Source organism: Amblyraja radiata, chromosome 8 (genome assembly GCF_010909765.2).
Source record: "Amblyraja radiata isolate CabotCenter1 chromosome 8, sAmbRad1.1.pri, whole genome shotgun sequence".
Lineage (NCBI taxonomy): Eukaryota > Metazoa > Chordata > Chondrichthyes > Rajiformes > Rajidae > Amblyraja > Amblyraja radiata.
The window spans coordinates 3,747,749-3,770,594 of NC_045963.1; the positions used below are offsets into that span (position 1 = coordinate 3,747,749).

The window sequence follows — 22,846 nt, forward strand, 5'->3', positions numbered from 1 at the left end:
CTGTGTGCTTGCCCCGCACTGTTTAATACAGTGTTCTCTGCAATGCTAACTGATGCCTATCCTGATAAAGAATATGGAATTAACCTTAGATAGAGGGCTGATAGTGCTCCATTTAACCAAGGGAAATTCTCAGCCAAAGCCTAAGCATGAGAAGTCACCTTAAGAGATTTTCTTTTTGCTAATGACGGGGCATTCAATGCAAGCTCAGAATCTAATTAATATACTGGAATGTGTAGAAATGTTTTTGTCGGTGATACGACAACTTTGGCCTCAGAATTAGCACAAGGAAATTATGCACCAATCTCCACCAAACATACTACATACGGAAGGGTTTCGGCCCGAAACGTTGCCTATTTCCTTCACTCCATGGATGCTGCCGCACCCGCTGAGTTTCTCCAGCACTTTTGTCTACCTTTGATTTTCCAGCATCTGCAGTTCCTTCTTGAACAAATATCCTTGTGAATGGTCGGAGGCTTTTACAGTGAGCAGGTTTACTGGCCCTGGAGGCACTCTCTCAAGATCTGTCAACATTGATGACAAATCAACAACAGGTTAGATTTGATTTTGGAAAACTGAGAAGTAAAGTGCGGAATTGGACGAAACATCAATCAAAAGATCAAGGTGTAGGAAGGAACTGCTGATGCTGGTTTAAACCGAAGATAGACACAAAATGCTGGAGTAACTCAGCGGGTCAGGCAGCATCTCTGGAGAGAAGGAATGAGTGACGTTTCAGGTTGAGACCCTTCTGACTACAGGGGAAAGGGAAACGAGAGATATATCGACCCGAAACGTCACCCATTCCTTCTCTCTAAGGGGAAACTGTATCATGCTGTTGTCATACCCACCCAACTCTGCTTGTAAGCCATGCCAGACAGCTTAGACACGTCTACATAACCTTCCTGTGCAGCATGCTTCACATCAAGTAGCAAGGGGGAAAAAAAAACAGATTCACAAATTTTGTCCTTGGCAATCCTCCCCAGCAGCTACACATTGTTGAAAGAATCACACACCAGGTGGGCAGGACATGTCAGAAGAATGCTGATAACAGAATATCATAAACAGCTACTTACAGGAGAACGTTCCCGAAGAATTTCAACATTGACATACGCCAACAATTGGCAACAACAAGCATTGGATCATCCTGTTTGGCATACCTGCATAAAATGTGATGCCTGTTCATATGAAGAATGGAAGAAAAAAAGAGGAGACAAAGTAGCAATGTTACAAAATTATGAGATTTAAAAAATCAAGTCTGTAATTTATCCCATCAGATAAAGCATAAAAAGAAGTTTAATTTGACACCTAATTCACTTTCATATCTTCAGTTATGGCCATTTTCATACTCGGAAATTAGCATCTTGCTTTTCCATTGACTTAACACAAAAGCTGTGACCGAGGACAGTCAAAACTTTCTTAAAAATTAAGAGAACTGAAAGAAATTTTCAGTTATTATAGATTGAAGCATTCTGAAACAAATATGAAACAATCTTACTTGGATGACTTGAAATTAAAGCATATCATTAGTTTTCAAGAAGGAACTGCAGATGCTGGAAGATCGAAGGTACACAAAAATGCTGGAGAAACTCAGCGGGTGCAGCAGCATCTATGGAGCGAGAACTTCTTCAAAGTAGGCATACCTTGAGGAGATATCGCAGTATCTAAAATTCAATTACTAGATCTAAACATCTATCAATTTCTTAAGAAAAGATTAACATTTTTAAATAGCCTGTGTCCAAATAACATTCACACAAGAATTCACAATATAACATAATTTTAAAATCTCATTGTCATGGATTTATAGGCCAAATGGAAGGAATTTAATGTTTAATACCTGTAAATTAATGGCCATTTAAATCATCTTGCAAGTGGGTTTTTCTGGAACGCGATCATTTGGAACGTTGCGGTTTTGTGGGTGAATTTAGACCCGTATCGGCATGAAAAATACTGCCTGTTCGTATGGGGGGAAAAATCACCGTTTCGCAACTTAAAATGTGAACTAAAGGCATCTTAAGGACCACTTTTAAGCATAAAATAAACGGCTTTCATTTACCTGTCCCATACCTGAAATCCGTCTCCGTTATCGGCGTTGACGGCTTTAGAAGCTGATTTAAAAAGTACTCCAGCGCTGAACTTGTAGGGCGATTTAAAAAAAAAAAAAAATACACAGAACGCCCGTTGGAACGATTCTTCAGCAAAAGCTTGCACTCCAACCAAATATAATCCAGGACAAGGTAGCAAAAAAATGTGTTTTAACCCCGCCCCCCCCTCAAAGGCGCCAAAATCGCACACACAGCCAGTGGCAGAATTGCAGCGCCGCTGAAGGTAAGCATTGTAACATACCTAAACAAAGATGACACTAATGTGGGTGTTATCGATGTAGATAGTAAAGGTGGAAATCAAAAAGTTCAGCAGCATCTTGATAAGTGGGCCGGAATAAGCCAATGGAGTTTAATGCAGAATAGTGCAAGGGGTTGCATTTTGAGAAGTCAAACCAGGGTGGGATCTTCACATTGACTAGCAGGGCCCTGAGGAGTGTTGTAGAACAGAGGGATCTAGGAGCCCAGGTACGTGATTCACTGAAAGTGGCATCACAGGTAGGTAAATGGAGTGGTCAAGAAGACCTTTGCTGCATTGGTGTTGAAGGCAGAGTTATGGTATAGTAGTCTGGTTTAGGTGTCATTGTTGTCTAGGTGTTCCAGAGATGAGTTTAATGCCAGGGATATGGCGCCTGCCATGACCTGTTGTGACCGTAGACAAACTGCAGTGGATGAAGACACTCCGGGAGGTTGGAGGTAATGTGTGTCACAGGCTGGAGTTAATGTACGTCATGTGGCAGTGTTGAAAAACAGTGGTGGTGGAAGGTTGTTTTTCAGACTGGAGTCCTGTGACTCGTGGTGTGCCTCAGGGATAGGTGTTCGATCCACTGTGTGCCTGTACACAAAAAGGCAAGGATTACTGGTCTTAATAACTACAGGCCTGTCGAGCTGACCACTGTCGTCACGAAGACCCTTGAAGGCTTGTACTGGCCAAGCTGAAAAATATCACAAACTCCCTGCTGGACCCTCTGCAGTTTGCACATAGGGCCAATAGATCTGTGGATGACGCAGTCAACCCGTGCCTGCAATTCATCGTCCAGCACCTAGACTGCCAGGAGACCTATGCAAGGATTTTGTTTGTTGATTTTAGCTCTGCATTCAACACCATTGTGCCAGAGCTACTACACTCCAAACTTTCCGAGTTGACTGTGCCTGAACCCCTCTGTCAGTGGATCACCAGCTTCCTGACAGACTGGAAGCAGCATGTGAGGCTGGGAATGCACATCTCGGACCCGCAAACCCTCGGCCTAGGAGCACCTCAAGGCTGCGTACTCTCCCCTCTCCTGTACTCTCTCCACACCAATGACTGCACCTCCACAGACACCTCTGTCAAGCTTCTCAAGTTTGTGGATGACACAACCCTGATTGGACTGATCCAGTATGCGGAGGAATCTGCCTACAGACAGGAAGTGTCACAGCTAGTGCCCTGGTAACATCGCAACGCTCAATGCTCTTAAGACAGTGGAATTGATTGAAGACTTTAGGAGAGCTCCCCCTCCCCTCACCCCACTCACCATCAACAACACCACAGTCACATCTGTGGAGTCTTTTAAGTTCCTGGGAACCATCATCTCCAAGAACGTTAAGTGGGTGGCTACCATCGACCACAGTCAAAAAGGCATGACAGAGGATGTACTTCCTACGGCAGCTGAGGAAGCACAATCTGCCACAGGCAATGATGGTCCAATTCTACATGGCCATCATAGAGTCTGTCCTCACCTTCTCCATCATGGTCTGGTTTGGCTCAGCCACCAAGCACGTCACTTGGAGGCTGCAGCGAATCGTCCGATCAGCTGAGAAGGTTATTGGCTGCAACCTTCCCTCCATTGATGAACTGTACACTGCAAGGGCCAGGAAGCGAGCGGGCAAGATCATCTCTGACCCCTCTCACCCTGGCCACAAACTCTTTGAATCACTTCCATCTGGAAGGCGACTCCGGACTGCCAAAGCAGCCACAGCCAGACATAAAAACAGCTTTTTTTCCACGAGTAGTAGCTCTACTCAATAGCCAAAAATCTGTAGTCTCCTTTTGCTCTGGTATTTTGTTTGGTTCACATGTTTGATCAATGGTGTTTTATTATTAATGTTTAGTGTTTTATGTGTTATTCGTAACTGTCACTGTATGTCATGTTGTCATTTGTGGGCGGAGCACCAAGGCAAATTCATTGTATGTGAATACTTGGCCAATAAACATATTCATTCATTCATAAAGCCAGAGAGGGTACAGAGAAGATTTACGAGGATGTTTACAAGACTCAAGGGCCTGAGTTATAGGGAGAGGTTGGGCAGGCTAGAAGTTTATTCCTTCCAGCTCAGAGGCTGATGGGTGACCGTCACGTATAAAATCATTCGGGAAGTAGAACGGGTGAATGGAAGGGAGGGGAATCAAGGACTAGAGCGCATAGATTTAAGATGATAGGAACCTAAGGGGCAAACAAGATGCCGGAGGAAATGATTGAGGCAAGTATAATAACAACATTGAAGGACATTTGGACAGGTACGTGGATAGGAAAGGTATAGAGGGACATGAGCCAAACACGGGCAAATGGAACAACCTTAGATGGGCATCGTGGTCGGCATGGACAAGTTGACCCAAAGGGCTTGTTTCCGTACTGTATGACTATTTTAAGTTGAGAGGTAACAATGCTCTTCATAATCAACTGCAGATTTCCATTGAACATTGTATTGAAGCAGTGAATTATAATTTGCAATCTGTATGCTGTAGTATTTTTGTTATTTACATCACCTGGTTGTTCGTGACAAGATCAAGATTTATTGTTTTTGAAAAGTCAACACACACAGTCTTTTGGAACTGCACCAGTCTTGGAGTGCAATGCTCTGAGGATTTGATCCACAGGTGATGAAGAGGCAGGGGTATCATTCCAGGTCCAGTGGGTTTTTAACTTCAAGGAGAATGTGAAAAGGACTGTGCCCTTCTGTGCCTGCTGTATGTGGTATACACTGCAGTCACTGTGTGGTTTGACGGACTTCAGTAATATTAGGATGGTGGCTGGACGGTAAGCAGTCAAGTTGGCCGAATTGTACTTTATGTTGTTGAGCTTCTGGGACAGCATTTGTTCTGAGGAGTGGTGTTTATTCCATACATTCCTGTCATGCCATGCAGTTGGATGGAAATCTTCAGTCAGAATGAGAGCCACTTGTGGCAGACTGTGACCTGCCTTTGAATTCATGGAATTTATTGGCTGATACAATAAACTTTCCAGTAAATGGTTACATTCAGCATGATGTTGATATGTTTCATCGATGACAAAGTGCGTGTTGGAAGCTTCCTACTTGTTTAGTTTAGAGATACAGCGCGGAAACAGGCCCTTTCGGCCCACCAGGTCTGCGCCGACCAGCGTTCCCCGCACATTAACACTATCCTATGCCCACTAGGGGCAATTTTTTTTACATTTACCAAGCTAATTAACCTACAAACCTGTACGTCTTTGGAGCGTGGGAGGAAACCGAAGATCTCGGAGAAAACCCACGCGGGTAACGGGGAGAACATACAATCTCCGTTCAGACAGCACCCGTAGTCGGGATGGAACCCGGGTCTCGGGTGCTGCATTCGCTGTAAGGCAGCAACTCTACCGCTGCGCCACCCATGCTGTGCCGTACTTAGCAGGGCCTTGAGATCAAGGCTTGCTTCCATTTCTGAGGGATTGAAGATGCTACAAGGTCAAAGTGAGACTTGTGGATTTTGCCAGAGGTGGAGCAGGCAGAATATGATGGGACGTCAGTGGGAAGGGTTTTCTTTCTCAAGGAGGATTCACGTGAGAATAATAATGAACAAATAAGAACATTATTATCTTCTGTGCCTAAATGACTTAGAATTTATTAAAACATTGGGAAAGACAGAATCTTAAATATATAATATGCAATGAAATATTGCAGGTAAGACTAAAAGAAAAAATAAATGCAGGGGGATACAAGTAGATGAATGTAGGGATTGACAGCAAAATGGCACCATATTATATCTGATTGTGCTGACTTCTGGCCGTGGATCTATAGAGAACTGCAGGTGAGCTTGGATCACCTGACTCCTGTGACTGCCCACAGCATTGTGGAAGAATGAAACTTGCTGAAGGTCAGAAGCTGGCATTGATTCAGGACCCATTCCATAACTCACTGAGCGCTGAACGATTGTGTATACTTTGTATCTGGCCCCTCCATTTTCTTCCAGCCATAACTGGTCTATTGAGCATGAGTTTTTAGTTTTAGTTTAGTGGTACAGTGTGGAAACGGGCCCTTCAGTCCACCGTGTCCGCGCCTACCAGCAATCCACGCACATTAACACTATCCTACACACGCTACGGACAATTTACATTTATACCAAGCCAATTAACCAGCAAACCTGCGCGTCTTTGGAATGTGGGAGGAAACCGAAGAGCTTGTAGAAAACCCACGCAGGTCACGGGGAGAACGTACAAACTCCGTACAGACGGCACCCGTAGTCAGGATCAAACCTGGGTCTCTGGCGCTGTAAGGCAGCAACTCTATCGCTGTGCTGCCCTTTGAATAAGATTGATAACCTCCATCGGAAAGGTTCTTTTTCCCTTTATTTTAATTTGCAGTCTATTTATGTTCTAATTAATTAATTCACATTAGTTAGATATTTTATTAGATTTATTACTTCAGATTTTTATTTTTCAATCATTCAAATTGATTTGGGCAACTTTTAAACTAGCCTAGATGGTCCAATATATAGTTCTGTCTGAAGTCTGAAGAAGGGTCTCGACTTGAAACGTCGCCCATTCCTTTTCTCCAGAGATGCTGCCTCACCCGCTGAGTTTCTCCTGCATTTTGTGTCTACCTTCGATTTAAACCAGCATCTGTAGTTCTTTCTTACCAATAAATAGTTGTTTGGTCTCAGTATTTATCAGGAAAATGAAAATTGCAGAGTATCAGACTCAGAAATGGAAGAAAATGCACGTCTGAGATTGGTGAGAGAAATATTTGGTTAACTAATCAATTGATGGCCTAAACGGAGAGAATAATAACCCACTAGTCTGGATCATTTGTATCAGTGCACTTAAAAGCTAGTTCTTCAGAGTAAATATCACCAGCAACTTGTCGTGGTTCAGCCACATCGAAGCAGTGGCCAAGAAAGTACACCAATGCCTCTACTTCCTTAGAAGGCTGAGGAAGTTTGACCTGACCCCAACAACGCTCACCAACTTCTACAGGTGTGCCATAGAAAGCATTTTATCGAGATGCATCACGGCATGTTTTGGGAACTGCTCCATCCAAAACCGCAAGAAATTGCAGAGAGTTGTGGACGTACCCCAGACCATCATGCAAACCACCCTACCTTCGATTAACCGCATCTATACTTTCCACTGTCTTGGCAAGGCCACCGGCATAGCCAAGGACCAGTCTCCCCCGGGTCACTCCATTTTTCCCCCTCTCCTATCAGCAAAGGGGTACAGAAGTTTGAAAATGCATAATTCAAAATTCTTCAGTTTCTTCCCAGATGTTATTTGGCAACTAAACCATCCTCTCACCATCTGGAGAAAGGTCCTGACCATCTATCTCATTGGAGACCTTCAAACTATCTTTAATAATACTTTATTGGACCTTATCTTGCACTAAATGGTATACCCTTTATCCTGTATCTATACAGTGTAAGACGGCTTAATTGTAGATCTGTATAGTCTATTCGCCGACTGGAAACCATGCAACAAAAACCTTTCACTGTACCTCAGACCCGTGACAATAATATACTAAACCAAGCAAAAAATGAAGTTAGGCAAGAGATAGTTAATGTTACTGTTACATATAATCGCTGGAAGCCGAGCGGTGGGTAGCAAACATGATTTCTCTTTGGCCCTTGAATTAAAAGAAGAGGTGAAAAAACTTCAGGGCACTTGTCAACCAGTGGTAAAAAAGATTATAGAATCTTTCTCAGAGATGTTATCGGAAACGTTCTGGTCAGAAAATACACCAAATTGTTTCAAAAGGCGCATGATGTCAAAAGAGGCAGTAATGCTATTCATTCATGTTTAAAAGCCCATGAAATTGATGAGGATAATTAAAACAACAGACATAGTTTTGATTTTCAGAAGGTGCCAATGTAGACTTGACCAGGGTCAGAATGTTTAGGGTTCAGGGGACTAACAGTAGAATGGATCACAAGCTGGCTACAAAACAGAAGATAATAAAGGGTACACTGGTTTCTCACTTAGTGGTCAGAATGCATTCTCAGAAATCAAGAGCACCAACGGAAACATGACTCAAATTCATCATTATTATCATCAGATATATGTGACCACAACTGTATAAGATTGTTTTGAATAGGGAGAAGACGGGACCTTGCAGGAAGGTGCTAAATTGGAGTAAGGCAAACTACATAGTTATTCAGCAGGAGCTTGGGAGGGTAGGCTGGAAACAATCACTACTGGGTTAGTCCACATCTGACGTGTGGGAGTTGTTTAAAGGCTGGTTGATCTATGTTCAGAACCAACATGTTCCTGTAAGGAGGAGGGATAATTATGGCAAATAAGGGAAAATTAGATAACCAATTGTCAAAAATGTTGTAAAATTGGTTAAAAAGAAAAAAAGATGCACATGCAAGGTTTAAGAGGTTGGAATTAGACTTTGTGACCTTTTGAGAAATATAAAGAAAGGGGGAAAGAACTCAAGCGGGCGATTAGGAGGGCCCAAAGGGGCCATGATATGGCTTTCGTGAGTAGGATTAAAGAAAATCCCAAAGCTTTTTATATCTTGATTAAAAACAAAATAATAACAGGGCAGAAGCTGGGACAGCTTGAGGATAATGGGGCTTTTTCACGGGGCGAGTTGACGCAAGATGTCACCAGAGTGAAGAGGTCGTGGTCCAGCACGAGTCTCGCACGATATAACGGGGGTAGATAAAGAGTTCCCACGGTACTCGGCATTTCTGTTATTTGTGCGAGTGACTTGTCCGTCTCCCGAGCTTTCGCGTTAAATCTTGAATGAACGTCGTGAACTACACGTGACACAAATGATGTAACTTTTTTTTTCACACACTATAGATATCCTCCCTTGGTTGAATTGGCTCATTTGGAGACATGTTTTACTGTGTATGTGGGAGACACAGATGGACTGAGCACAGTACCTCGGTCTTACTGTGTGTGGGAGAGGGGGAGAAAGAGACGTACACTCACAGAGGCAGAGTCTCTCAGCCTGTGTAAGAGGGAGGGAGAGAGAGAGAGAGGCACACACAAGGTGGATGTGAAATCTCACCTGCCTGTTTCAGTGACAGACACCCGCCGCCAGTAAATGAAGACACCCCCATCTGTCTCCCCCTCTTCTCCCTCGACTATAATCTTTAAAAGGGACTTTAAAAGGGACTTTACTGAAAGGTTACGCATTTATCGACCACAGGCAGCATATCAGAAGGGTCTCCATATCTCTGGAGAAAAAGAATAGGTGGCGATTCGAATCGGAACCCTTCTTCAGACATCCTAATCGGAATTGAGTCTGAAGATGTGTCTCGTCCCGAAACATCAGCTATTTTTCTCCAGAGATGCTGCTTGACTCGCTGAGTTACTCCAGCGTTTTGTGTCTGTTTTCGGTTTAAACCAGCATGTGCAGTTCACTCCTTACACGGGTCTCTGGAGAACATTGATTGGTAGCGTTCCGGACCCTGCTTCGGAAAGGCATCGATCGCTAGTCGGCGAGGAATCCGAGCTGTATCTCTCAAAGAAGTACACGTGAACAATTTCTCACGGACCATAAAAATGCGTACCCTTTCAGTAAAGTCCCTTTTAAAGATTATAGTTATTTTCTTGAATCTCATTAACATAACTCATGAATAAGTTGATGTCCATATGCGGATGCAAATCTTTATTTTTATTTATTTTTTAAATTCAATCCCACAGAAGACAATTTTTACTCACCTTCTGTCCCCTCTGTCCAGCTTCCGGGTTCACCGTTCGCAGGAGTTCCCACGGTACCCGCAAGAGTTATTACGGATATCGCACTGGCCACTACGTCCATATAATGTTGCAATGCTCAACCACAAGTGTACAAGTCACTCTTGGAGAAATTCAAACTTTCTTGAATTTTCTCCCGAGTGACCAAGATACACGATTACCTGCCGTTAGCGCTACGGTGGTCCACGGTGGTCCACGAATGCCGTACTGTTATCGCACGAGGTTCCCACGATGTTAAACTCTGGTTAACTCTTGCGTCAAGTCGCCCCGTGAAAAGGCCGCTTAAAGGAGGGAATTTGTACTTGGAGGTCTGGGGATGGAGGCAAGGTACTAAACGAGTACTTTGCATCTGTTTTCCCCAAGGCGATGGATATGTGTGGAAGGGTCTTGACCCGAAACATCACGCATTCCTTCTCTCGAGAAATGCTGCCTGTCCCGCTGAGTTACTCCGGCTTTTTGTGTCTATTTTCAGTTTAAACCAGCATCTGCAGTTCTTTCTTACACACTAATATCCAAAGGCAGTTTGAGATTAAGAAGGAGGAGGTGTTGAGGCTCTTGATGTGCATTAAGGTGAATACATTTCGAGCGGCACGGTTGCGCTGCGGTAGAGTTGCTACCGTACTGTGCCAGGGACCCAGGTTCGATCCTGACTATTGCTACTATCTGTATGGAGTTTGTACATTTTTCTTGTGGCTGTGTGAGTTCCTCTGGGTGCTCTGGTTTCCTCCCACATTCCAAAGACATGCAGGTTTGTAGGTTAATTAGCTTCTGTAAAATATGTCCCACGTGTGTAGGATAGAACTAGTGTACGGGTGATTGCTGGTCGGCACAGATCTGGTGGGCCGAAGGGCCTGTTTCCACACTGTATCCTCTGAAACTAAAACCAAATCCCCAGCTCCTGATGATATCCCAGGTTATTGAGAGAGGTGATAGAGGAGACTGCAGGGCCTTGACCCGGATCTTTGTGACTGAAGATTAGCTTATGTTGTCCTTTTATTTATGAAGGGAAGAAGAGTGAATCCAGGGTATTATAGATAGATAGATAGATAGATAGATAGATAAATACTTTATTAATCCCCTTATTCAGGGGAAATTCTGATGTCCATGCAGCACACTAATAAAAATACAACACAGTATTCATAAAGAAATTCAACACCAAAACATCCCCCCACAGTGATTCCCACTGTGGGGGAAGGCACAAAGTCCAGTCCCCATCCTCTTGTCCACCCATAGTTGGGCCTATTGAGGCCTCCACAGTCGCCGCCACGTCGCCCGATGTTCTCGCCGGGTGATGGTACTCCGGCGTCGGGAGAACCCCCAGCGGCTTGGGGTGCCAGGAACGGCCGCCTTCCCACCGGAGCCTGCGGCTTCCAAGCCAACAGACCACGCCAGACGGAGCTCCGCACACTGGTGATCTCGGCGAGATGTAAGTTCAACGTCGCAGCTGGCCGCTCCGCAGAACCGCGGCTCCACGATGTTTTCCTCGGCGGTACCAAGCATACTGGAGTCCCAGCGCGGCGACCCAGGAAAGGCATCGCCTGCTCCGCAATAGCGCTCCAGCGCTGCACTGCCGCCAAAGCCGATGTTCTGCGCCGCCGCCGCCAACGCCGACGTTCTGCGCCGCCACCAACGCCGATGTTCTGGCCAGGTCCCCTCAGGGAAACGTCGCTCCCGGACCCGCTGGTAGGCCGCAAGGACAGGTCGAAGACGCTGCTCGGAGGAAGGCAACCCCTCCGACCAGGTAGGGACTTAGAAAAGCAGTTTCCCCCTTACCCCCCACCACCCCCCACACATAAAAGATTTAGACCCCCTGACTGTACACTTAACGAACTAAAAATAATAAAAAAGAAGGGGAAAAAACGGACAGCTGCAGGACAGGCAGCCGTTCAGGACAGCGCCTCCTTCGAGCCTGCACCGCCATACATTTTTCTTGTGGCTGTGTGAGTTCCTCTGGGTGCTCTGGTTTCCTCCCACATTCCAAAGACATGCAGGTTTGTAGGTTAATATAGGCATGTAAACCTCACGTCAGTGGCAGGCAAACTATTGGAGAGGATTCTTTGGGATAAGATTTACTCCCATTGGAAGGGAATGGGATAATGAAGGAGAGTCAGCATGGTTTTGTACATGGCAGGTTGTGTCTTACTAATTTGATCGACTTATTTGAGGAGGTGATGAAGATGATCATTGAGGTTCGGCATTGGATATTGTCTGCATAGATTTTAGTAGATTAAGATGCCGCAGATTAATAGCCAGGAAACTGTCTTACTGATGGAAGACAGGATTGTAGTGGAAGTACATTATTCAGGCTGAAGGTCTGTGACCAGTGGAATTCCACAGGGATCTGTGCTGGGACCACTGCTGTTTGTGATGCATATAAATAACTTGGAAGTCAATGTAGACACATTGGTTAGTAAGTTGGCAGATGACACCAAGATTGCTGGAGTCACAGACTGTGAGGAAAGCCGTCAAAGTATACGACAGGATATAGATCAGCTGCAGAAATGGGCGGGGAAATGGCAGATGTTTAATCCAAGCAAGGGAGGTAAAATGTAATGGAAAAGTATACAATCAAAGGCATAGAAACATAGAAACATAGAAAATAGGTGCAGGAGTAGGCCATTCGGCCCTTCGAGCCTGCACCGCCATTCAATATGATCATGGCTGATCATCCAACTCAGTATCCTGTACCTGCCTTCTCTCCATACCCCCTGATCCCTTTGGCCACAAGGGCCACATCTAACTCCCTCTTAAATATAGCCAATGAACTGGCCTCAACTACCTTCTGCGGCAGAGAATTCCAGAGATTCACCACTCTCTGTGTGAATAAAGTTTTCCTCATCTCGGCCCTAAAAGATTTCCCCCTTATCCTTAAACTGTGTCCCCTTGTTCTGGACAATGACCCTTAACAGCATTGATGTTTGGAGGGTTCTTGGTATCCAAGACTATATCTCCCTGAAAGTGGCAACACAAGTAGAGAGAGTGGCAGTCTGAAGAAGGGTTTCGGCCCGAAACGTCGCCTATTTCCTTCACTCCATAGATGCTGCTGCACCCGCTGAGTTTCCCCAGCAATTTTGTGTACCTTAGAGAGAGTGGCATGCTTGCTTTCATAGGTTGAGGCATTGAATAAAAGAGTTGGACTTTGGATAGGCTGCCTTTGGAGTGTTGTGTGCAGTTCTGGTTGTCCCATTGCAGCAAGGATGTGAAGACTTTGGAAAGGGTGCAGCGGAGGTTTACCAGAATGATGCCTGGATTAGGGGGTCTTGCCTACAGGGAAAGTTTGGGCAGACTTGGATTGCTTTCTATGGACTGCCAGAGATTTGGCGAGACCTGATAGAAGTATATATAGTTATGCCAGACATAATAGGGTAGACAGTCAGAATCATTTTCCCAGGATGAGTGAAAAAAACTAAGCACATAGCTTCAAGGTGAGATGGTCAACGTGTAAAGGAGATGGGCAGGACAGGTTTTTACACAGGGTGGCGAGTGACTGGAACCAGATACGTCAAGAGTCAAACGTGTCTTATTGTCACCTATCCTGAAACTGAACAATGACATTTATATTGATATAAAACAATGAATATATATATATAAAGGAACTGCAGATGCAGGTTTACACCGAAGATAAAGACACAAAATGCTGGAGTAACTCAGCGGGACAGGCAGTATCTCTGGAGGGAAGGAATGGGGGGAATGGGAATATATTCCTTTTATTCAGGGATACTGCCTGTCCCGCTGAGTTCAGCATTTTGTGTCTAATGAATATATGTGTGTGTGTGTATACATGTAGGTCTATATATGTATGTGTCTATATATGCATATTTGTGTGTATGTACATATACATACGCGCGCACACGCATACATATATATATTTATATGTACAGGCGCGCGCACACACACACACACACACATATATTTATATGTACAGGCGCACACACACACACACACACACACACTGGAGAAGCTGCCTGTAAGTGCCATCATTGGTGCTGGCCAGGGTGAGCAGTACAGCTGATCAGCGTTGGGCACAGGACTCAGGACTGCAACTTGGTTGCATGATAAGTGGGCGCCATTGCTGTGGACTGGCAGCACCTGCTCCATGTGTTCACAGTCTACTTGAATCGAAGTTACTATCTCATCACCGCCTGTCGGATCTATTGCAGCTTGCTGCTTTCTTATCTCTTTGTTTGGTTGCAAAACCTGCCCCAGCCTGGGAGATTTTGCTTTAGTAAAAAGCTCAATAATCAATGATCGCCATTGGCCTGAGGAGAACTGTGCAGTCAAACAAAAAAGAGAGGGAAACAACATCTGCCATCCCATCCAACAGGTGGTTGTGAGAGAAACCAGAGGATCCAGCAGTCTGTTAACACATGGAGTTGGTGCTCAAGAACCCAGCAATGGTCTGTATTCACCATGATGACCACACACTGAGCAGAACATTGCATTGCTGAACTACAACTTTGCTCTCTGCAAACTTTCCCTGCTGTTTCTCAAGGGCCGCAGGGCAGTTCAGTGCCAGGCGAATGTCAGTGGGTGGCAGTGGTTTGTACCAAATACCCAGCATGCGGTCTGAGCTCTGTGGTTTTTTAAATCTCATGTGGGCCTGAGGTTTGTACCTGTGAATGTTCGGACTGGAGGACAAAAAGAACTATAATGAGTGCGTTGTTGGAATATGTGGCAAAAAGGTTATTTTTCAGCCTCCACAAAACTTGGCTTTAGTACGGGAAGTACAATATCAATATTTATCGAATCAAATCGCAATATGTGGTTAGTACTTAAGATATCAAGCAAAACGTATTTATGAAGTCTCAGACTGAGCATTATTAAAAAATTAAGTTGACTGGATAAATATGTGGAGGTGCATAAAAAGAATAACAGATTAAAGTGTGAAATGAATGAATCATATTGGGGCTACTTCCCATCTGGATGATGTCCATTCTATCAAAGCATTAAGTAAAACAGAGAATGCTGGAAAAATGTACTAAGAACAGCAATTTATCATAATTGACGCAAAATATTTACTGTTTCACTGTCCACAGATGCTGCCTGATCATCTGAGTGTTTACATTGTTTACTGATTTTATTTCAGCATTCGTTTGTATTAGAATCAAACGTAGAATTTTTAGATGAATGGATCAGTTCAGTTTAGTTTATTTTCACGTGTACCTTACAGTGAAAAGCTTTTGTTGTGTGCTATCCAGTCAGCAGAAAGACAATACATGATTACAATCGAGCCTTTTACAGTGTATACAGTGCCCTCCATAATGTTTGGGACAAAGATCCATCATTTATTTATTTGCCTCTGTACTCCACAATTTGCACATTGTCAGATTTTATTAAAGGCCATTTTTATACATTTTGGTTTCACCATGTAGAAATTACAGCTGTGTTTATACATAGTCCCCCCATTTCAGGGCACCATAATGTTTGGGACACATGGCTTCACAGGGGTTTGTAATTGCTCAGGTTTGTTTAATTGCTTCCTTAATGCAGGAAAAGAGAGCTTTCAGCACCTAGTCTTTCCACTAGTCTTTCCATTAGCTTTGGACACTTTTATTGCTATTTATCAACATGAGTACGACATTATGCCAATGAAAGTCAAAGAATCCATTACGAGAATAAAGAATATTATTCATTATGCCATGATGAGAAACAAGAATAAAATTGTTAGACATCAGCCAAACTTTAGGCTTACCAAAATCAACTGTTTGGAACATCATTAAGAAGAAAGAGAGCACTGGTGAACTTACTAATCGCAAAGGGACTGGCAGGCCAAGAAAGACCTCCACAGCTGATGACAGAAGAATTCTCTCTATAATAAAGAAAAATCCCCCAACCCCTGTCTGACAGATCAGAAACACTCTTCAGGAGTCAGGTATGGATTTGTCAATGAGCACTGTCTGCAGAAGACTTCATGAACAGAAATACAGAGGCTACACTGCAAGATGCAAACCACTGGTTAGCTGCAAAAATAGGATGGCCAGGTTACAGTTTGCCAAGAAGTACATAAAAGAGCAACCACAGTTCTGGAAAAAGGTCTTGTGGACAAATGAGACGAAGACTAACTTATATCAGAGTGATGGCAAGAGCAAAGTATGGAGGAGAGAAGGAACTGCCCAAGATCCAAAGCATACCACCTCATCTGTGAAACACGGTGGTGGGGGTGTTATGGCCTGGGCATGTATGGCTGCTGAAGGTACTGGCTCACTTATCTTCATTGATAATACAACTGCTGATGGTAGTAGCATAATGAATTCTGAAGTGTATCGACACATCCTATCTGCTCAAGTTCAAACAAATGCCTCAAAATTCATTGTCCGGCAGTTCATTCTACAGCAAGACAATGATCCCAAACATACTGCTAAAGCAACAAAGGAGTTTTTCAAAGCTAAAAAATGGTCAATTCCTGAGTGGCCAAGTCAATCACCCGATCTGAATCCAATTGAGCATGCCTTTTATATGCCGAAGGGAAAACTGAAGGGGACTGGCCCCCAAAACAAGCATAAGCTAAAGATGGCTGCAATACAGGCCTGGCAGAGCATCACCAGAGAAGATACCCAGCAACTGGTGATGTCCATGAATCGCAGGCTTCAAGCAGTCATTGCATGCAAAGGATATGCAACAAAATACTAAACATGATTACTTTCATTTACATTATATTGCTTTGCCCCAAACATGGTGCCCTGAAATGAGGGGACTATGTAGAAACACAGCTGTAGTTTCTACATGGTGAAACCAAAATGTATAAAAATGGCCTTTATTAAAATCTGACAATGTGCACTTTAACCACATGTGATTTTTTTCTATTACAAATCTCAAATTGTGTACAGAGGCAAATAAATAAATGATGGGTCTTAGTCCCAAACATTATGGAGAGCACTGTAAATACATGATAAGGGAATAACATTTAGTGCAAGGTAAAGCCAGCAAAGTCTAATCAAGGATAGTCCGAGGGTCGCCAAAAAGGTAGATAGAAGTTCAGCACTGCTGAATGGATAATGTGTGATATTGGCAATGTGGCTGTACTTTAAATGACATTTAGCAGGCTCTGTATTCAAAAGTTCCAGTGCAGTCCACCTGCTTTTAGCCAGAGCTTTGTGCAAGGTCAATAGCATAAATCATGATCTGGGTGGGAAATTAATAGTGTTGAACGCTCAAACTGAAGTGAGAAAAAAAGGAATTCATGCATTGCAGTTGCATATCACTGCTGGATGAAGTACTTAAAAATGGGGCCATGCCTTCCTTTTTCATTACGTCTAACTCTTTTACCGTGCATCTGGGTTGACACTAAGCCAGGCACTGGATCTCTGCTGCATGAGGTTTAAAAAAATAACTAATTGAATTTCAATCTCAGTACATGTAGTTGGAGGTGGTATCGGGCTTCACATTTCTACATTTCGACTCAATCAGACAGAGTACAATTAAAACTCAGTTGTCTTATTGATGCACATAATATATTCTTGAATGTTAATATTTTTCTATTTCTATTTTTTGTACATTCTCCCCCTACTCTTTATTTTTTCTTCAATTTCATTGTTTACCATTATTTTCTGTCTTCTCATCGTTTCTTTCTTTGATGGGCTAAAGAGGTAAATGCATCTGCTTTTTCATTCTGCAGATATGGGGGGGGGGGGGGGGGGGGGGGGGGGGTGGGGGGGGAGAAAATCCCATTTGCAGGATCCAGGGTAACATCCAGTAAGTTTGAATGAAATGTTAATTTTTTTGCGACAAAGAAAATACCATTCGATTTTACCATAAGTGGGAAAATGCAATTGTAAAACAGAAGGTTTGCAAATTGGACAATTTTTCATTCAATTTTGTTTGTGTCCACATGTATTTGTAAAGCGTAATGACTTATTTTGGAATATATTTATGAGGACCTTCCAATATACTTTCCAACTGGGAACACGAGGAGGAAAAAGTTGTGAATGATTTACTTTGTTACTGTTATGTGTGTACATTGTTCTTTTGTTCCATGTCACATGTGTAAATGTCAGTCCCAACAGAGTAAAACACAAATGAGATGCAAAGTCAATGCTTGCTCATTTTGTTTGCCCATTGTAAAGCTGTCTAACTTTGGTTCCCAATCTAGTGGAGTGAGGAACTTTCAAAAGAAACGTCAGACATTTGTTGGTTTAAACATCACTGTTAATCCCTTGCAACCTGCTGGGCTGTGCAGCGGGAGGTTATTGTGTTGCGGAAACTGTGTCTCGCAGTGGAAGATAATCACTTTTGTGACCTTCGAGTTGGATTGTTTCCCTCTGCTGGTTATCTCATCACACTGCTAGTCCAATAACTTCTCATGACTGGTGTTTATGGACAGTGCTTAATAAATTAGGTTTTTTTTCACAGGATATAACTCAGGAAGGCTACGGAACCCGGACTGCGCCACCATTGACATCTAGCAAGCCAAACCATGAAGATTTGAACTTGTTACAGCAAGAGAGACCATCAAGTTTGCCTGTAAGTGACTCATAATAATGCTTTTAAATTAGTTGAGCTCGCTGTTTAAAGAATACGTGATATTCTTTATTACACAGAATATAAAAGAAGCCATGGTATTATTTCATGGAGTGTGCAGGCAGCCTCTGCATTACATCCATACGGGTTATGGAAATTCTCCCGTGGAGAATTAGAAATCACAACTTTTTTTAATTTGAGATATAGAGTAAAATTTGCTCTCAAGGAATTTGTGTGGAAAAAGGTAAATAAATCAACATTTTTTGTGTTTTTTGATGCATGGGTGGATGATACCACTTCTCGTTAAGGAAACTTGTGAGATGTTGTTGTTGTCTAGGCACCTGCAGAGAAGCTCATCTTAATTCTGAGAACAATAATGCATGAGCAGATTATTTTGTAATTCCTACCAAGAAAGAACAATACCCTTGCACCTACCTTCTAGCTCTTTTCTCGCAGATCGACAATGTTTTTTGCCTCCGTCAGTTTTATAGCCCATGTGTCCAAATGAATCCGGATGTTAAACTTTGTTGCGTGTAAATAAAATAAAATTCTGCTCTGTCAACTTTTGGCCTAATACCATAAATCATTTTCTTCTGTTTACAACCCTTCGTGCCACAGGAAAGTATTTTTTCGTATCTGCCCTAACAAAACCCCCAATGATGTTGAACGTATTTGCAAACCTGTTAAATGGATCTGTTTAAGAACTATGTAGCCTTTGTGTGAATAAGTGGAAAAGATCAAAATGATGATGAGAAAGTTACTTAGTCATTGAGCACTGTGTGTAATTGAGATAATTATTCTTCAATTGTGGTATCTTTATATTACATTTCTGCTTCCATTAATTTTGCAAATGGATGTCAAGTGTACCATTATGGTTACATACTATCATGTGGGTGAGCCTTTTGCCCCAGAAACTGCAATACCTATTCAAATATTGGACTCGTCACACAATTTCAGGGGAGTGACCTTAATATGATCCTCTTGATTGAAGTAAACCTTTTTCCATTTAGGTATGTTTCATTTTGAAATTGGTTTTGAGATTTTATTTCCACACACGAATGAAGGCAGGTGGACATTGAATACACCGGATTCTCACATATGGTTTAAATAAAGACATAAATATATAGATTTTTTTATAGTCTGGTTCAGACATCACCTAAAGTTAAGAGTTGTTATACCTGGACAGAGAGCAGTTTGCTGGGCTTTTTAAGGAGGCATCGAGAATTGCTTCCTACGTTCATCTGGTAGTCCTTGCCATGACAGTATAGAGCTTGTTTCAAAAATCAAGCGTGGAGCATATAATTAATGTGGTCTGCCTAAGTGACTGAGTGAAGTAGAAGCTTGATGTTAACCTTGATGTTAAAGTTGTTGGCCTCAGAGAAAGCACTGGTGTTGATTTTCTTATCCTGCCGGTAGTTTTTGAGGAATTTTTGGAGGCATTGTTTGTGGTGGTTTGTCAGTGATTTGAGGTGCCTGTTGTAGGTACTCCAAGTCTTAAGTTTATAAATAGGCAATCAAGAATTACTGCTTTCTGCGCCATGCTTTTATCTTTGGACATTTTCTTTTCTTGGATGGCAATAGGTTGTGTGGGCATGTTGGAGTTGGGACTACCGCTAAAGTGATAGCTCCATCATGACATTAGGGGCACCCTGTAAATATTTTGAGGTAAAAAGGGCACAATATTTATGCAAGAATAAATTTAGCATTAAAAAACACTAGTAACTTACATTTTATTCTGAGTTCACTCGTGTGTCAAATGACGTGTAGCTCGCTGTTGGCTTCTGCCGTCGTCCAACATGTTGACAGAATTGGTCGCCTGCCGCGTCACAGAGTGCATCGTGTTGTCGTTTCCGGGGATCGCCACGAGGAGGCTTCTGACGTGATCCCCTTATTCTGAGTGATAGGCAGAAATTGAAATGACTTGAATAACTGCGAAGATAGACACAAAATGCTGGAGAAACTCAACGGGACAGGCAGCATCTCTGGATAGGAACGGGTGCCGTTTTGGGTCGAGACCCTTCTTCAGACTGAGTCAGGAGAGAGGGAGATACAGAGAATCTGAACCTCCTTTCAGAGATTTCTATCTGTACAATACTTAACAAGGATCAATCTGACATCAGGTTGTAACAAACATATTTTTCTGTTTCCAAAGAACAATTGCCATTGTTTCACAATATTTCACATTCAGTTAATTGATTTCATTCTTGGTAAAATTCCTGATTCTTGTGGTGATGCATGGTAATTACAAACCTGTCTGTGGGTGGCATTCTTGCTTCTAACTCAAAGTATGGGGATCAAGTCACATTCACGACTTCAGGACAAACGTTCTGAATGCTCTGGTGATGTTCTGAGAGAAACTTGTATAGTAGGAAGTGTCATCTTTCACCTGAGATATTAAATCAAGGCCTAGCTATTCTTCCAGGTATTTATTGTGGCGCTATTGTGAAAAGACCATGGGAATTGTCTCCAGTGCCTTGGTCAATATTCACCCCCGAATGAAACCTTATGAATAAAATAAACTTGTTATAATCAAATTGCTATTTGCAATAGCTTCCTAAGTTTGTTGCCATGTTTCCTACAATAAAATTTTGATTAAAACGGTGGAAGTAATTTCTTAGATGCAAACTGTTTTGGAATATTGCAAAGGTGTGAATATATTTTTAAGTTTTTTTTTAATTGCAGTAAGTAAAGGACTGTTAGTTCCAATGGATAAAACCCAAAAAGATTCTCTGCAGGCAGTATCTTCATCACTGATGAATTTAAATAGGAAATCTGAGCATACAGTCCATAATTATGACCCAGTACAATGTGACAACCCTGGTCAGTATCGAGCTAATAATAACAGGAATTAGAAAACATGTGCCAACTACAACTATAAAAAATTGTACGTGCACCACTTAGCCTTCGGGTAGGAAAAATGTGGAAAATTAATACATTAAGATTGTCAACAGGCCATTTTATAGTGTTGATACCTGGTCTGTTTTCAGTTCCTTAGCTTAGTCCTCTTAAAATGAAGCATTGGATCTTTGGATGAGTAATGGCAACTGAATATGGATTAGATATTTTTTTGGTATTATAATGTTTTCACATTTGTATATTGAAAACAATGAATTTCTTTGCAAAGATGTCTGATCTTTGAATTTAACTTTGAGTTGGGGATGTTATTTTGATTTGTGTTGTGTATGCATTGATGAATATGTAACGTTCTGATCATAGCGTCACCGAGCGTGAAAACGGGCTCTTCGACCCCACGAGCCCATGCCACTCAACATGCCCCCATCTACACTCGTCCCACCTGCCTGCGTTTGGCCCATATCCCTCTAAAGCTGTCTATCCATGTATGGATATAAAAGGGATATTGGAGCAATTGAAACAATATTGAATGGAACCACAGTGATTGAGGGGTTTGACTTATGAAGTACAATTACATAAACAGTTATGCATGGTCCACCGAGGGAAGAATAACTTGAGAGATTGCTGTTTCTAGAATTTTTAAAGGATGAGATAATATAGGCCATTATCAATGAATACAGAAAAATTGCAGATGCAGTATAACTGAAATAAAAAACTCTTTGCAGGTCAGACAAAATATGTGGAAAGAGAAACAGAACTTCGATCAAAACGTTAAAATGCTATCTTTCTAGTTTTTTTAGTATATGTGCTGCCGAAGCGAGCACAATCTTTCTAGTGATGCTGCCTGGCATGTTGAGTGTTTCCATTATTTCCTATTACAAGTCGTTTCTCCATTCCTACTTTAGCAGCTCATTCTACTTTATCTGCAAAATGAAGGGGAATGAACTCAAAACTAATAGTGAGTGAGTTTTAAATCTCTAGAAATGATAGGACCAGATATTAGACAGATTAAACAGATTTCTCTCAGATATATTGGGGTACCTTATGTGAGGAATGTGAGGTTTAAATTTTAGTTTAACAGGCCCTTCGGCCCACCGAGTCCGCATCAACCTGCGATCCCCGCACATTAACACTACCCTACACACACTAGGGACAATTGACATTTATACCAAGCCAATTAACTTACAAACCTGTACATCTTTGGAGTGTGGGAGACAACCGATGATCTCGGAGAAAACCCCTGCGGTCATGGGGAGAACGTACAAATTCTGTACCGGCAGCCCCCTTAGTCGCGATTAAATCCCGGTCTCTGGCACTGTGCCTCCGAGCTGCCCTTGATGAATTGAATTTTGGGTTGGAAGCCCGCTGTTTTACATCGGTGAATTGGGGTAAAACACTTTTGTTTCAAATTGCTGAACGATAGGCAAATATATGATCAAGGCAGAAAAGATTGAACGATAATAATAATGGTGTACTCAAAATTAGGTGACAATGAGACATAGATAGAACAGTATATGGATA

At 42.5% G+C, this 22,846-nt stretch overlaps 1 protein-coding gene across 8 annotated transcripts in view; it reads left to right on the forward strand.

Moving 5' to 3' along the window:
- arid1b (AT-rich interaction domain 1B) overlaps nucleotides 1-22,846 on the forward strand; it is a 492,096-nt gene that overhangs the window by 132,951 nt on the left and 336,299 nt on the right. For all 8 annotated transcript variants that reach the window (XM_033025053.1, XM_033025055.1, XM_033025058.1 and 5 more), the window contains one exon: nucleotides 18,365-18,475. In XM_033025053.1, the coding sequence (XP_032880944.1) occupies nucleotides 18,365-18,475 (111 nt within the window). The remainder of the gene's footprint in view (nucleotides 1-18,364; nucleotides 18,476-22,846) is intronic.